At 39.8% G+C, this 17,572-nt stretch overlaps 1 protein-coding gene across 1 annotated transcript in view; it reads right to left on the bottom strand.

Moving 5' to 3' along the window:
• ndufs1 (NADH:ubiquinone oxidoreductase core subunit S1) overlaps positions 1-17,572 on the bottom strand; it is a 43,606-nt gene that overhangs the window by 14,070 nt on the left and 11,964 nt on the right. Inside the window, exons 4-12 of the mRNA XM_055638330.1 lie at positions 14,605-14,712; positions 14,070-14,146; positions 13,602-13,683; positions 12,200-12,330; positions 10,152-10,337; positions 6,063-6,197; positions 4,861-4,975; positions 4,314-4,459; positions 1,356-1,484 (exon numbers count right to left, since the gene is read on the bottom strand). Of these exons, the coding sequence (XP_055494305.1) occupies positions 1,356-1,484; positions 4,314-4,459; positions 4,861-4,975; positions 6,063-6,197; positions 10,152-10,337; positions 12,200-12,330; positions 13,602-13,683; positions 14,070-14,146; positions 14,605-14,712 (1,109 nt within the window). The remainder of the gene's footprint in view (positions 1-1,355; positions 1,485-4,313; positions 4,460-4,860; positions 4,976-6,062; positions 6,198-10,151; positions 10,338-12,199; positions 12,331-13,601; positions 13,684-14,069; positions 14,147-14,604; positions 14,713-17,572) is intronic.

Genomic DNA, 17,572 nt, shown 5'->3' with positions numbered 1-17,572 from the left:
TGTTCCCACAAAATTGGGAACATTGCAAGAGAACCAAATAATCGGTGATATAGGAACTAAATATGTTTGTTTACAAAAAGCGATACAGAGTGGTGGTGTAACTCAGCAGGTTTTATGTCGGGACACTCCCTTATATTGGGAGGAGAACTTCTTCAAAGTAGACACACCTTGAGGAGATTTCGCCGCGGAGCAGTAAAATGGAGACATGGATGAGCAGATGCTGGTTTATGAAAAAAAGTGCCGGACTAACCCTGGAGAATTATGTTTTGGGTCGAGATCCTTCTTCAGACTAATTAGTGCTTTCTTTAGAAAGCAAGCTTGGTTGAGCAGAAAAAAGACAAGAAGGAGTAATTCCTTTGCTCCATTTTCAAAATATAATGTCGATTTTCTTAATATACGTTTACTCACTTGACAGAAGGGCCTCGGTTTAATACCTATTTAAAAGATGGCAACACAAACAATGAGGCTCATTGTACAGGGAGAGTGTAGCTAGATTTTTATTTACCCCCCCCATCCTCACCAACCACCCCCCTCGATTATTCAAATTGGAACTTGAACTGGTAATGTTTGGAGGGAAACTACAACCCATGGATCCACCAGCGACACACAAAAATTGTGCAGCTAAGTGCATAATAAATACAAACTACATGCCTTCATGGAACATAAATAACAAATTCACAACCGGATAGATCTTATACATACAGCGCTCCCTCAGAGGCCCTCAAGAAACGCTTGTGAGTAGAAATAAGTTTTAAGTCTAGACTTAAGAGTCGATGGAGGGGGCAGTTCGGATGAGAAGAGGGATGCTGTTCCACAGTCTAGGTGCTACAACCGCAAAAGCACGGTCGCCCAGCACCACCTCGGCATGTGGGAGGAAACTGGAGCTCTTTGAGCAAACTCCAGAGTCAGGATCAAGCCTAGCTTTCTGGAAAAAGCTGAGAGATTGTTGCTAAACTGTGCTGTCTGAAATGTCAATGCCCTCTTGCCCACCCTTCTGTCTTCTGTCCAAAATAAACCCAAGGTCAAGCAAAATCATCACACCACAACTCATCATCCCATTTACCAATTATTTGCTCAGCCTGCTGATCTAAATTGGTTCAAATCTATGAAATTTCTAACATTATTATGCTTGTTTTCTGATTATCCAATTACTTTTCTGTTTCACATCTCCACGCCAACTTTTACTTCATTTCACTCTGGGAATTTTCAAAGTGTCCATGGAATATCATGGAATAATGTTGTCTGTTACCTCATAGGATTAAGTAAAGGAGCAAAGGAAAATGTTAAATGTGGGGAGGTTCCTTTCAGAATATAGCATCCTCATTTCTCAGACCGGTAACAATTCATGTACTGACCTCTTTCTGATTCGAACGTTGAAAAGTGGGGCCTCAAAGCGTGGGTTGGTGCCAACTAGCAGCAGTACATCAGCTTCCTCCACTCCCGCAATCTTGGTGTTCAGCAAATAATTGGAGCGCAAGTCGGTGCTGTTTGAAAAATAAGGTCAACCCTTTCAAAAGATGTCATTGTAATAACCTTAATGTTGTAGGAACTGCTCAGACCCAAGCACATGGACTCAAATAAATCAAATGGCAACTTCTGATCTCCTCCAGTGTTCATGCCACATGCACAACTGGTCCAGTTGAGTTTTCTGTCAATGGTCAACACTCCAAATGCTATCAAGATGCAAAACCGATTTAAATAAATCTGGCAATTTGTCATAGGAAACTGACAAAATATCTATGAAAGTTCCAGGTTTTTGTTAAATCTCTCATGAACTGGTTGGAATCTTGCACCTTTCATGTTGAACGATTTACATTTAATTCAAAAGTACATTACATCACTCAGGAGAAAATGGCCCAACATGATCAGCACTCAGTAGTGAAACTGAAGGCCTCCAAACTTCCAGGTTATTTTCTTGTTTTTTTATGCAATATACATGGGCCATGGAACTGGGGGGGGGGGGGGGGGGGGGTTTTGACATTTCACATCCAGAATCTCAGAACAGTGAACGCGGCAAAACCAAAGAGCATAGAGCAGAGCTCCACTATGATTTTTGGGCAAAACCACGACTAGCCGTGGCGGAAACCGAATGCCCCCCAAAACCCCCCCTCCCCTCAACGGCCCATCACAGTTCGCAGTTGAGATATGGGGCAGTGAGCGAAGCGCTGTGATTAGCCGCGGAGGGGGAGGGGGAGAGAGGGCCAGAGAGAGTCGGGCCGGAGACGGAGAGAGACAGAGACAGAGGCAGAGGCAGAATAATTGTGCCACCCTCCCACACTCTCCCCCCTGCTCGGTCGCTCCGCTCCCTCACTGGGTACCCCAGAGGCCGGTGATCAGTTTTTTTGCTCAGCCCCCCCCACTTTCAAAAACATTCCGCGGCCCCTGATATTCACATTGTTTCATATCCTGTATTTTAAACAGTATAGATCATGGTGTATAGCCAAAATAATGTGATGAAGCAAATAAATAAATCTGTTTTTACAAAGAAAATTTTCAAATATGTCCCTGTGTTTTCTTGCCTTTTGTGGCAATTAAGCAGGATTACATCAAATCCTTAGGCTAATTTATACCTGAAAGATCACATTAATTTTGCAATTAAATAATTATTTAAGCCAAAATTTTTTGTACTTGTCGCAATTAAAAAAAAATTCAAACAACACCATTTGTATGACCCCGACGTGAAATACAGGCCTCATGGTGCGTTAGTTGTCACATTTTGTAAGGGAGCTTAGAAATCAGTATAAGAGACAGTCCCCACGTGTCGTAAATGGAAAAAACAAATTCTCGTTTGTTTTCTTCAAATTTTGAAATTGTTAAATTTGTCAAATTTTTGTTGATTCTGATCACAAATTAGCTCAAAAGGGTCACAGGTAGGCCCATTTTTAATGCTGTAGCATTTCATTATGATTTAATAACGTTCAAATTTGGCCACCCATGTCACAGGTTGGTACCCTTTACGGAAACACCCACATACATATGGTATTTAGCCATTCCTTTATGGCAACAAGGAAAGCTCCTAGAAATAGGAATGTATAAAATCTTAGGTGCAGAATGTGTTTTATGTAACTGACCGGGTCTTTGTTGAAGTAAAGAATATTGTTCGTTAATTGAAAAAGCCTCAGTATCTCTTCAAAAAGTAACCATAGAATATGTAATGTATACCTTGACTAATATCAGATGAGGTAGACACAAAATGCTGGAGTAGCTCAACGGGACAGGCAGCATCTCTGGAGAGAAGGAATGGGTGACGTTTCAGGTCAAGACCCTTCTTCAGATATCAGATGAGCCTCAGTTTGTCATCTCTATGTCAAATCCCCACAAGTTTTGAATGGAATGTTTTCAGGCCAGTCTAATCTGTGTATATGAAGCCTAGATCTGACCTTGAAATCATGATGAAAGAACTGCAGATGCTGGTTTTAATCGAAGGTACACACAAAATGCTGGAGTAACACAGTCTGAACAAGGGTCTCGACCTGAAACGTCACCCATTCCTTCTCTCCAGAGATGCTGCCTGACCCGCTGAGTTACTCCAGCATTTTGTGTCTACCTTGAAATTATGATGTTTTATTCAGAGCCAATTGAGAACATTTGTAGAAGAGTTTCTTGTGCACCTCGTTGCTGCGCTAATGCATGAATGCCGAGAATTCGCCACACATTAAGCTGCTGCTCTCTTTCCTGTCCAAGGGCAGGAAAGAATTAAAGAAAGGTTTCCAACATTAAAAAAAACTCAAACAAAATTCAGGGTATGCTTTGAGTCACTATTGCACACCTGCAAAAATATCAGCTCCTCAAAATGGAGAAGGTGTGGAGATAACCAAGGGTTGCATTGTCCTAAGACAGAACAATACTGTCACAAAATGCATCTTGTGCACCCAAGGAAGGCCAGTACAGTAGATTGAGGGAAATGTGGGAGAATGTTTAACAAAAAAAAAAAAATAGGTTAGAGTAAATATGGATACTTGGCCTGTTTCTATTAGCAGGGAGAGGCTGCAATTCCTATCAAATCAAATACAATCACACAATGTAACAATTCATGTGTCGCACTTCAGAAATTCAACACTAATCCAAGGTCGGCATCGCCCAAAATGTTAGGAAACCAAAATGTTGTGAATAGCTGACAGATCCTATAGGCTATTAAAATGAACTTAAGAGATTGTAACTTATTCTCACCACTGAAGAAATGTTTCCTATTAATATCAAAAGATATGGTCACAAAATAGGATTACAATTGTAACTATTCAAATTGTGTCACTATCATACTTCAATTTGTGACAAATCAAAAATTTGTGTTCAATTGACCTCATCAAACGTACCCAGCTCCAGTCATAGGGAAGATCTCCTCCGTGCACAGCGCATCACTGTTTAACCTGTTGATCAAGTCTTTCAGAGCCACAAGTGTTTCAGCATCGACCATTCCTCCAGCAATAGCAGCCACATCTTTATTCTGCATTTTTTGTAGCTAGAACCACATGAAAAGATTGGGGGAGAGAATTATATAAGCACAGTAGGTCATTTGGCCCATTGTGTTTGTGAGGAGCATTTGAAAAAGCCTCAAAATTCTTACTTTCTCCCCTTTAAACATTTAACCAATTTATTTTCAGAAGAAACTATTGAATCTGCTTCTACCATCATTTAATGTACTGCGTTCCTGATAATAATGGGCTTTATATACAATTTCTTATATTTTCTTTGGCTCTTCTGCCAACCATCTTAAATCACACATTTCAGCTTTCTACAATCCTTGTATCCCATCCTCACCACTGTCCACCAATGGAAAGTAGTCAATGCATTTTGCCTTGTTTTTCCACATCCTCCAATGCACTTTAACTTAGATCATTGTAATTTCTATTAGTTAATTACCACTTCTGCAATCCGGCTCATTGCCTCCTCCCAAGATGCAGATATCAGCTGCCCCTTTGGGTTCCTGACCAAGGGAACAGTTAAGCGTTGACGCTTCAGTCCATCGTAGGCAAACCTGCAGAGAAAAACAGAGCAAGACAATCACAACTACTTAAAATTTAATTTTAATTAAAGTAAATTAGAGAATGGAAAGAAGGCCTGGAGTTTGTTTTTTTTTTTAAAGAAAAATTCACAAAGCTGGAGAATGAAAGTGAGGACAAAGAATAGCAGTCTGTGGCACAAAGCCACATTGTTACAGAGCATGGTTTGGAGAAACAGGGGCCTTGGCCTTCCTGCAGAAAATGTATTTAAAAATCAATTAATTTAGACATTTTCTCTTTACTTCATCTATTTCTGTTATTACCAAGTCAGTTATGAAAATAGACAGAAGCAAGTTGACTGACAAAAGAGCCAACGCATGGAAAAACGAAGTAAAAAATACTCAAGTAGCACCAGTGAAAAGAGAACCAGCGTTAGGTAGAGGGGTCTTTAACCCGTTCGCTCAGATTATCTTTCCAGATAATGCCCGACCTGCTGGGTGTTCCAGCATTTTCTGCTTTTATTTCAGATTTCTAGCATCTGTAGTTCTTGAGCTTAACTATGGAAATACATGTTTTATACATAGGAGTGGTCAGTATCTGGAATAAAATGAGTGAAGGAAATCAAATCTACCTTGAAAGGGATTTGAATAAATACTCGAGAGAAATAATGCAGGGATACAGGGAGCAAGACTAACAGGATTATTTAAACAGCAAAACCCAGAACAGCTTTAAACAGGATCTTTGAATTTAAGAAGTGTCACCATTTTCCATATCATTCAAAAAGGACTCATAGTTGTAATGTCTTTCATAACTTCTAAACTATTCATTCAGTGTAATAATAGGCAAAAATATGTTTGGAAATAGTGCCATGGATCACATCCATCCGATGGAGAGAAAACCGGCTTTAGTTTAACGACCACCTCCAACATATGGCATATAGTCATGTCAACTGAGGTATTGTGTTCCAGAGTAAAGTTGGAACTCCATCTTCACACCCAATGACGACCGTATTGCAACTCTCACGGGGCTCTCAAATCTAATCTTTACCATAAAAAAAAAGTTGGAGGGTCTCATGTCATGTAAAACTTTACATAAAATATCCATCGGATTAAGATCCATCACCTGGTTTTATCAGAGATCCACTCTTCATTCACATCCTCATTTAACCGTGGCAGGATTCTCATCACCTCCCCAGTACGTGTGCTCACAACAATGTTGCTACCAACAGCATCCATCACATCGATGGACTCTGTCTTCCTGAAGAAGAATTAGAACAAAAACAAAATTTGAAAGGGCAAATGTGTCCAAATTAAAAAATCCGAAAACATTTAAATCTCAAGTACTGTTATCAGTTGAGGTTAACCTCACTTCCAAGTATTAATCAACCCTGCTTATTCAGGTAGCCACTAAATTGGTTTTCTTTACACAACTTTGACTTTCTTTTCTTGAAAGGGAAGTTTCAGTCATTCATCAGGCTAGAAAGGTTAAATCAGAAAGACAAGTTGCCTAACTAGCATTCTCCCCAGGTCCCCCGAGGGAGTGAATGTGGCCACTTCTGACAAGGTCCACTCGTTGACTTTTCTAATGAACTTTAAATGGTGATGGTGAGCCCACTGCTTACATTTAGCAACCATTGAAAAAAGGTATTCTCACTCTTTTATCAAGTATGGAATTCCAGTATTTTGAAGGGTCAGCTAAAGAAAAACAGGATGGTGTGCCATTTGATGAGGAGAATGCACAAGTGGCAAAGCCCATCGTCCCTACTGTCCTTATCTTCCTACGAGTGCCAGTCATGGGCTTTACAGAAGCTGATTAAAAATATTGAAGTGATTTAATTATAAGATTTAACAACAATTTTGGGAGATAACAAAATTAGAGTTAGATCTCACAATGATGACATCAAAAAGCACTTCTTGCCACAAAAGGAAGTGTGAAAGATCTGTCTCTGAGGAAGCTATTGAGAATATGTGAGAATTAACAATATCATCAACATTCAATTTGAAAACAGAATAGAATTCTTGGGGATAAGGATATTGAGAGATATGGAACTTAGATGGGTATGCGATGTAAAGATCAGCTGTTATCTACCAAATACCTGACTGGCTAGGAGGAAGCCGAGAGACTTCCTCCTGTTCCTTTATTCCTAACACCATATAGGATGTTGCATTAAAAGCACAAAGTGGGTCTGATGCACATACTATTTTGAATACAATAACCTGTCTCAGTCACACAAGTATAAGAAAACAGGAGCGGGAGTATACCACCAGTCATCCTTAAGCCTTCCTAACATTAATGCGATCTTTGCTGGCCTCAACTCCTCTTTTGTTTCAGTTCCCTGTGACCTTCAATTCCTCAGTCTCTCAAGTATGAATCAGATCACACTCATTCTTCTAAACTCCTCAGAATACAACCCAAACGGTCTTGCCTCTCTCGAAAGAGTTAACCGCTATTAGCTAAGGTTATCTTGCATGATGGGATACTTGGCCATTTCTGCATTCTTGCTTAAGTAGCTTTAAAACTACTGACAGAGGAAATATACTGCTGACTCATGGAGCTTGTATGGGGATTACTGATAACTGAAATAGGGGGTGTTGTTGTCTGTATTAAGTAGTGAACTTTATCATTGGCGTAGTCGGCAGGATTTCACTGGGACCATCAACAGACGACTGAGTAAGAGGCCGCAGTTTGACCGGGATCAGATGGGGAGAAAAAAAGTGCACTAGTCGGACCCCTTGAGACTGACCTCCCGGGAAAACTCGGGTCCCTCGTCAGAAGGTTGATCTGGTTCCCTGCCGAAATCCTTAGAAGTAGACAATGAAGGTAAGACCAACCGTATTGAGAATTTGCTACTAGGAGAGTAGTTAGCAAGGTATTTTCCTACTGGGAAAGTAGTTGGCAATTGGTTAGAGCAAAACTAAAAAGGTTAGTCATAAATTAATATATTTTTGCTACTAGGAAAGTAGTTGGTAAGAGGTTTTGCTACTAGAAGAGTAGTTGGTAAGAGGATTTGCTAAACTAAAAAGGTTAGTCATAAATTAATATATTTTTGCTACTAGGAAAGTAGTTGGTAAGAGGTTTTGCTACTAGAAGAGTAGTTGGTAAGGTATTTTGCTACTGGAAAAGTAGTTGGCAATTGGATAGAGCAAACTAAAAAAGTTTGTCATTCACAAAGTAGCTGGGCTGAGAGAGTCTCGCGGCTATGGGGAATAATCTGGATAAAAGTGACCGGGGAAGGCCCGTCCAACATATGTGTTATTTGAATCCTAAAAATAGGGGGGGGAAACAGCACCTGCACCAAGGTTAGTGGTAGTGGCCCGCCACGTCCAATAAATGGGACGTATTTTGTGTGCGGATCCTGGGCATACCCATGGTTACCTGATATGCCACGTGGGGATGAGAAGAACTGGGAAAGGTCAACCTACAACTGAAGGGGATGCTGTTAATTGGCCTTTGTTGTCCCTCACATGCGAACTATGTAATATCTAACTGAATTGTATATCCCCGTGAGGGCTAAGTGAAGTATATAGGAATCAGAGCGATTCTGGATGATTGCCTTCCCATTTTACAGGACAACCCGCCTATCACGGGAATTGATTAATATGGCCTCCATATTGGAGAAATTGGCTAATGAAACTGTGGACGCCTTTACTTACACCTAAAAGACCCCCTCATCCATAACAGCTGAAATGGTTGCACTTCGCACTATACCCCTGCAGAATAAAAGGAGGGACCTGTGCTATAATAGGGCAGGAATACTGCACCTATGTCCCCGATGAGTCCTCTAGCATTACTAACTTGGCTGTTCACATATCCCAGGAAGTTAAAATTGGGAGCCTGATGGATGGCGACAATGATGGGGACAGCTGGTGGCTATTTAGCTGGTTTGGAGGTCTCTAGGGAACCATACTATATTACGGTTCTATTTTTCTGTTGGGGTTTACGTTGATATTTGTCATGCAATGTATCTGACCACTCTGTGCTTCGGGGGGACTGTAATGTTATCATGTTATGATAAAAAGAAGGAATGAAAGAAAGAGTTAATCGCTATTAGCTAGGGTTATCTTGCATGATGGGATACTTGACCATTTCTGTATTCTTGCTTAGATGCTTATGTAGCTTTAAAACTAGTGACAGAGGAAAAACTGAAATACTGCTAGTAGCTAGTATGAAATACTGCTGACTCATGTAGATGTGAGCAAAACTTGCAAATCTTGGAAAAACCACAGAACAGAATATGCCTGGGATAACCTAACTACAGAACGGCAGTTGACCGAACCGACTTACATAGATCGCTGCTCCACAGAAGGTAACTGTCACTAGAACAGACGCAGCAGTTGCTTCTTGGAAGTGCACCTCGGCAGTAGTTTTTGGAAAAATGACTAAGGCATTTACTTGACTTTAAGAGTATATAAGAAATTGTAAAACACTGTATCTTTGAGTGGCTGCTTGTGGAGCACCAAGCATACTGGTATACTCTCTGCACTTGTCCCCATCACTGCCATCATGACGAATTGAGTAAAGCTTGGCTTGGTTTACCTTTAACCCTTTGTGTTGTCTGTATTAAGTAGTGAACTTTTATGGGACAAACTTTTCATCCCATGAATTAGCCTTAGGAATCCCCTTTGGTCTACCTCCAATGTTATGGATATGCGGAAAAAGCATGAACGGTGTACTTATTTTGGATGATCGTATTGCTGGCTCGAAGGGCCGAATGGCCTACTCCTGCACCTATTTTATATGTTTCCATATCCTTTTATAGTTATGGGGATCAAAACTGTGTGCGATATTCCATGTGTGGTCTTGTAAATACGTTGTACAATTATAATAAATACTCGATTCTTCAAGTCCAACCCCATAAAAAAAAGTAAAAATGCAGTTTGCCTTCGTAACTTGCCTCTTATCTTTTGTGATTAAGGTAATAAGGAATAAGAGTAGAATTGGGCCATTTGGCCCATCAAGTCGACTCCACCATTCAATCATAGCTGATTAATCTCTCCCTCCTAACCCCATACTACTGCCTTCTCCCCATAACCTCTATGCATACATTCATAAAAATACCTAGATCTCTCCGACTTCACTCATCTGAAGCCTCTTGCTCAATTTAAATAATATGCTGTCTTTTGATTCATCTAACTGAAGTGCATGCCCTCACGCTTCCCAACATTAAAGTTGCAAAAAGTTCCACTGCATAATAGCAAGCAAATACGGCACCTGGTCTCCCACGGACGGGCAGTGAAGGCATAGGGCTTAGACGTCAAAGCTCCAACTGGACAAAGGTCGATGATGTTCCCTGATACTTCAGACATGAACATCTTTTCAATATATGTCCCAACCTGCATTTCATTTCCTCTTCCTGTAGTGCCCAAGTCATCCACACCTGCCACTTCACTGGCAAACCTGTCAAAGAACAAACCAAGTTACATAACAGTTCAATGGAAATACTTGCCTTCATCAGCAACATCACAAATTCGACTTTCAATTAAGCTATTTTTGATAAAAAAAAGTTGCCTTAGCTGCAATAAATTGGAGTTTATTTGATGTGACTGTGTTATGCATAATGGACTGTAATGTTTTGATGACAACATCAATCCATACCATCTCTTGATTTTAATATATCACTGAAACCCCACCCTTAGTAAATAGGAGTTTTTATTAGTTCTACACTGTGTGGGAGATTTTATAAAACTTACATCATACTTGTGGTGAGCTTTGGTGCAGATCAAATTAATGCTAAAGAATGCTCAAGATCACACACAGTTTTTGACTCCTTTTTATTACTGATGCAATGTATTACTTTACCACCTTTCATGACATTAGATTGTGAAGTACTTTGAGACTTTGCCTGACAACGTCTCAGAAATAGCTATACCAGCCACTTCTATTTTTATAGCACCTTTATTGTATCAAAAACAACCAAGGTGTGTTATATCAAAATCTATTCATGCTGAGCTACATATCAGGATAATGGCACAAATGACTATGTTTAACAAAATATGTACATTTCTAGGACGTTTGAAGCAGAAGTAAAGGAAAACAATGACTAAGGAGAGAATCCAGATCCAAGTACTTTGACATCTAAAAGCATAGCCATCAATGGCAAAATAAATTAGTTTGAAGATGAACAAAAGACCCAAATTAGAGAAGTGTAGATTCCACGGAGGATTATATGGCTTGCAGTGATTGCAGAGATAAGGAAGAATGAGAATTGGGATAGATTTGATATCAATGACGAGAACTTCTGATTGTAGCATTGCTCACCTGGGAGCCAGTAATCATCAAAACCAGAGACAATATAAAAGGTTTTGGAAAATCTTATCCTTGTAAAAGGATATCTTATCCTTGTAGGCTAGTCTAAGAAAAAAATCATGGTTAGAAAGCCATAGGTGCATGCATCAGCAGATGATATACCTAGGCAGAGGTAATGGGGGTCAATGATGCAGAGATGGAAATAGCCACGGTCAGAATCTCAACTCCAGGTCAAATACAACTCCCAGGTCATGAACAGAAGAGTTCATTTTCCTGAGACTCATCATGGTAGGCCTAGATATGGAAAGCAATGGATATGGCCCATGCAGTAATTAGTTGGGAGAAAATGTCAGGCGGTCTGGGGGGAGGGGGAGGAGAGAGAGGAGGGGAAGTAGGTGTCAAGTCAAGTTTATCCGTCACATACACATACGAGATGTGCAGTGAAATGAAAAGCGGCAATGCTTGCGGATTTTGTGCAAAAAGACAAACAAACAAACAACCAAACAAACTATGAACACAATCATGAACACAGATGGAAGGAGGGCAAGACAGCTGGTAGTGAGATAAAGCTAGCTGCCACTGAGTTGGGTATAGAAATTGATGCTTTGTCGGAAGATAGTGTCACATTTAGTACAGAATGAAGAAAGGAAAGTTAATAATATGGGGTGGAAAAGACTGGCTGGTATTTGATGAGAGATAAAGCAAGGTGCTTGAGTTTAACAACTCACCAGATTTCACCTGCAATAAAGCAATAATTGTTCTTTTTTTTTGTTCATTACTCGCTTAGATATAACTGTGGATTCTGTGTTCTTGAAACAAGGAACTTCAAGAGAAAGAGTGCTATCTCTGAGCCATGCCCAATGCCTGTACAATAGTTCAATCCTTTCTCCAGTAGATATATCAGAATCCGGACCTCTTGATACACGTGGTGCCACAATGTGTCCATTAACCAGGTCAATAAAACCAATAGCTACTTCTTGAGAACAAGAAAATAAATTTGTTGTAGCACTTACCTGATACAGCGTGTGCAGTGAATACACCTGGTCATGATGGTTTTCACAAGTGGGCCAATGTTCTTGTCTTCCACAGCCCTCTTTCCCTCTGTGAATCTGCTCCGATCACTGCCAAACATCATTGACTGATCCTGTCAATCATGATATTGGATAGCTTTATCAAATTGGAATGGCAGCAGCGATACGTAATAAAGCAAGAACAAGAACAGCTGACAATATTTAAATTGTGAGATACCAAACACATTCACTTCTAAAAAATGTCCTCCCTGCATTTTGAGCTCACTCTGGAACTGAAGCTGGTACCTCCACTTGAGATAGGGGAAAGTGCACACGGTTGGTAGTGGTAGTTGTAAATAGTATTTCACATTTAAATTGGTTCCTGTCATATATAGCCACAAAGGAAGTCATGATGAAAACATCGACAGTATTTGAATCAGAGCACAGGACTTTGTATATGAATACATCACTCCTGAAACTTTATGGTAACAACCTAAACGTCTGACTAAGAAATCACTCTTACAAAACTCTACTAAATAGCTTACTCATGCAAGATTGTTACAAAATGCTATTTAGACAACCTGTGTAATTATTTGCAGAGGCAAATTTCATCATCAGATGATTTTCATTGTACTTCCTCTGCACAATCTCACCATAACAAATAATTATACGTGAACATTGGGCAATGCTCATTCTCCACCAGTTTCATCGTGATAACTCGTTGAATTCCTGCCCAATATTCATGGAAAATCCAAACAAGTCCACTTAGTTCTAATTCTTTACTACCGTTTCATTTTTTAAAAAATGACTTTTCCCTGCAGCATTCTCTCCTCATTCTATGCATTAGAAAAATGCAACTCCAACTTTCTTTCTGAAAGTGGTTCTTATTTCCTACTATGAAGAGCAACCAGACTTCCCTGATAAAACTCTCTTTGGACAAATATTTCTATTACTGATGTGTCCCACCATTCCAAGGCACAGGATACCATATTTAAAGAGCAATGTGCTGCAGTTTATTGCTTTGCAAAGAAACAGATTCAAGATTTCTAATAAAGAATGGTAAATGCAAGAGCAAAACCTGGCCTTTCTGCCATTCTCGAACACCAAAATCAGTACCTCAGGTCCTTAAGAGATTTTGGTTCACAGCATAATTTTCTATTTATCTTCAAGGGTTAAAATAGAACCTGTCTAAGATACATCGTCCATCATATTCCTCTATGGCTTAGGGGGAGGTTTAACAGATACGTTCTGTTCAAAGGGACCTGGAGCTCATTTACACAATAGTCATCAGCATAGAGCATCAATGCAATATCGGGTATAAGTCACCAAACTAGCATCGCCTTTGTCCCACGATACCTTCACTCCTGGTGTCAAAACATTTTACATTTGTTAGTATCAATGGTACCTGGAGATCGCATTCTCCTCCTTGGTCACAGATAGGGCAGTCCAATGGGTGATTAGCCAGCAGAAACTCCATCACACCCTCTCTGTGCACAAAATAAAAGCGAAATGTAGCATATATAATACACAATATAATGATTACCATCCTATATTACCTAACGGAACAGCAAATATCACAAACACAAAGTGTATCTGAATGTCTAAGCAACATTTAGCTGAAGAACAGTGTGTATTCCACCAACACCTTTCAATGCATACCTATGAACTTATGTTCCAATTGATTATAATAATGTTTTTTTTTTTTAATTTCCCTTGCAAATGCCACTGCGCCCATCAATATTTTTTGAAAATTTCATACAGATTAATCTTTCAAATATAATGTTAACAATTACTATAAATTGCAAGTATCAGACATGCAACATTTAAATGGCAGATTCCCACAACAACGCAAAGCGTTTTCACCGTACTTTACCTGGCTTTCTTAGTTTTTTCAGAATTCGTAAGGATATTCCATCCCTTCATTACTGGCATAGCACAGGCAGCTACTGGCTAAGAAGGAAGGGTTAAATTGGTTTTCAGTTGACATTATCAATAGAATATATTGAACTCAACAGTCACAATTTTCAATATTGTTGCAAATCCAATATTTTGTTTAATTGTTTTTATTTAATTGAGGAAAGGACGTCTTCATTTGTTTAAAAAATAAATGCATTTCAAAAGTTACAAATTAACTACTTTAATGTACCTAAAATGTTTCATTGATAATCATCTTTTGGTGCCCGTGAGTAATCCCAACGTAATGCTGAATGTGCTGTTCTTTTCTAGTCCAAGAATCACTTATCTCGCTGCTAGATAAATTCATTAACTCTGCTTTTTTCCCTGTGATGATACTATTGTTTCACTGATGGCTTATACCCCCAATTAATTTTATTGTTTTCAATTGCTCATATCTTCTAACACTTGCAGCCAGCCATAACCTCATTATAAAATACAAACTCTCCCAGCACCTTGGGTGCCCTTTCGATCTCCACCAAGCACATTCGGCAATTTCCTGCGACGGAGAGCCTGTCATGGTAACAAAACCGGGGGATCTGTATGCCAACTTTTTCACAGGCCTGTAAACAGAAACAAGTTTGTTTAGAATATAGAAGATTACAGCACAGGAACAGGTCTTTCTGCCCACAATGTCTGTGTCAGCCATGATGCCAATTTAAAATAATCCCTTCTGCCTATAATTGATCAATATGTCTCCCTCCTGCTTGTTCATATGCCTGTCCAATTGTCTCTTAAATGTTCTCATCATTGCTGCTTCCACCATTTCCCCGGCAGTACATCCCTCACACCTACCAAAATCTATATGAAAAAAACCTGCCATGCAAATCTCCTTCCCCCTCACCTTGAATCGGTACTCTCTAGTATTTGACATTTCCACCTTGACAAGAATGTTCTGACTACCAATTGTGCTTCTCGTAATTTTAATTATTACTAAGAGATCACCCTGAACCTCCAATGTTCCAGAGAAAACAATCCAAGTTTGTCCAACCTCGCATAGCGACTACTCTTCAAAGAACAACTAGGTGAACTTCTTTTGAAACCTCTCCAAAGCATCCACATCTCCCTGTAATGTGGGGACCAAAATTGCACACATGTGGCCTAACCAAAGTTTAATACAACTGTAACATGACTTCCTGACTCTTATATTCAATATCCTGCCTGATGAAAGCAAATAAACCATATGCCTTCTTTGCCACTCTTATCTGCTTGTTGCCACTTTCAGGCCACTATGTCGTTGCACCCCAGGATCTCTCCACACATTAATGCTCCTAAGGTACTGTAATTTACAGTATACTTTCCTCTTACATTTGATCTCCTAAAGTGCAACACCTTACACTTGTCTGAATTAAACTCAGTATGCCATTTGCTCGTTCATATTTCCACCTTTACTTTTTTCATGATATTAATCATTTCTTATTTATATTGGGGAGATGTACAGCTAATGCACTGATGGACAAATTAGTTACAAGTTGCAGTAAGGTACTTCCATTCTGCTCCCATAGAAGAATTTCAGAAACATTATTACTGAATCTTACTTCCAAATCGGATTCGAGACTATTGAGAGAACCCCTAATCTTACTTTGAGTCGCATAAACCTCCCCATTCAATAATGAAGCACATCATTAATTGAAAGAAAGCTAGTGGATTTATATAGTCTAGCATGTAATTAAGTATTTTTCAGAGGCAATGAAAGAAATCAAGGGGTCCTCAAATATCCTTGCAATTATTACAGTGCATTCAGAAAGTATTCAGACCTCTTCACTTTTTCCACATTTTGTTACATTACAGACTTATTCTAAAATGGATTCAAATTTTTTTTTTAATCAACAATCTACACACAATAGCTCATAATAAAAAATGGAAATTTTAGAAATTTTTGCAAAGTAATTAAAAAGAAATAACTGAAATATCACACTTACACAAGTATTCATACCCTTTGCTACGATACTCAAAATTGAGTTTTGGTGCATCCTGTTTCCATTGATTATCCTCGAGACATTTCTACAACTTGATTGGAGTCTACCAGTGGTAAATTAAATTATTTGGACATGATTTGGAAACGCACACACCTGTCTATATAAGGTCCCACAGTTGACATTGCATGTCAGAGAAAGCCATGAAGATGAAGGAATTGACCGTAGACCTCCGAGACAGGATTGTGTCGAGACACAGATCTGGGGAGGGGTATAAAACAATTTCTGCAGCATCGCAAGTCCCGAAGAGCACAGTGGCCTCCGTAATTCTTAAATGGAAGAACTTTGAAACCACCAGGACTCTTCATAGAGCTGGCTGCCCGGCCAAACTGAGCATTCGGGGGAGAAGGGCCTTGGTCAGGGAGGTGACCAAGAACCCGATGATCACTCTGACAGAGCTCCAGAGTTCCTCTGTGGAGATGGGAGAAACTTCCAGAAGAACAACTATATCTGCAGCATTCCACAAACCAGGCCTTTATGGTAGTGGCCAGACAGAAGCCACTCCTCAGTAAAAGGCACATTACAGCCCACTTGGTGTTTGACAAAAGGCACCTTAACAAGATTCTCTTGTCTGATGAAACTAAGATTGAACTCTTTGGCTTGAATGCCAAGTGTCACGTCTGGAGGAAGCCAGGCACCGCTCATCACCTGGCCTGCGGTGAAGTATGGTGGTGGCAGCATCATACCGTGGGGATGTTTTTCAGCGGCAGGAACTGGGAGACTAGTCAGGATCAAGGGAAGCATGAACCGAGCAAAGTACAGAGAGATCCTTGATGAAAACCTGCTCTGGAGCATTCTGGACCTCAGACTGGGGCAGAGGCTCACCTTCTAACAGGACAACGACCCTAAGCACACAGCCAAGAAAATGCAGGAGTGGCTTCTTGACAAGTATGTGAATGTCCTTGAGTGACCCAGCCAGAGCCGGACTTGAACCCGATTAAATATCTCTGGAGGGACCTGAAAATAGCTGTGCATCGACGCTACCCATCCAACCTAACAGAGCTTGAGGGGATCTGCAGAGAAGAATGGAAGACATTTCCCAAATACAGGTGTGCCAAGCTTGTAGCGTCATACCCAAGAAGACTTGAGGCTGTAATCGCTGCCAAAGGTGCCTCAAAGTACTGAGTAAAGGGTCTGAATACTTATGTAAATGTGATATTTCAGTTATTTATTTTCAATTTGCAAACATTTCTAAACACCTGTTATCCCTTTTTATTATGGGGTCTTAGATTGATGATATAAATTTAATCCATTTGAGAATAAGGCTGTAACATAACAAAATGTGGAAAAAGTGGTCTGAATACTTTCTGAATGTGGATTGTATGTGGATTGCAGTATATCAGTGACATCACACGAGAGAACTCTTCTTCACAACAGTGCACTGGGATGTTCTGCAATTACCCAAGATAGCATAGAAGAGCCTCGTTTAAACCTTGCATCCAAATGA

Source organism: Leucoraja erinacea, chromosome 7 (genome assembly GCF_028641065.1).
Source record: "Leucoraja erinacea ecotype New England chromosome 7, Leri_hhj_1, whole genome shotgun sequence".
Lineage (NCBI taxonomy): Eukaryota > Metazoa > Chordata > Chondrichthyes > Rajiformes > Rajidae > Leucoraja > Leucoraja erinaceus.
The sequence above is the reverse complement of the archived record's forward strand: the minus strand, read 5'-3'. Positions and strand labels throughout refer to the sequence as shown.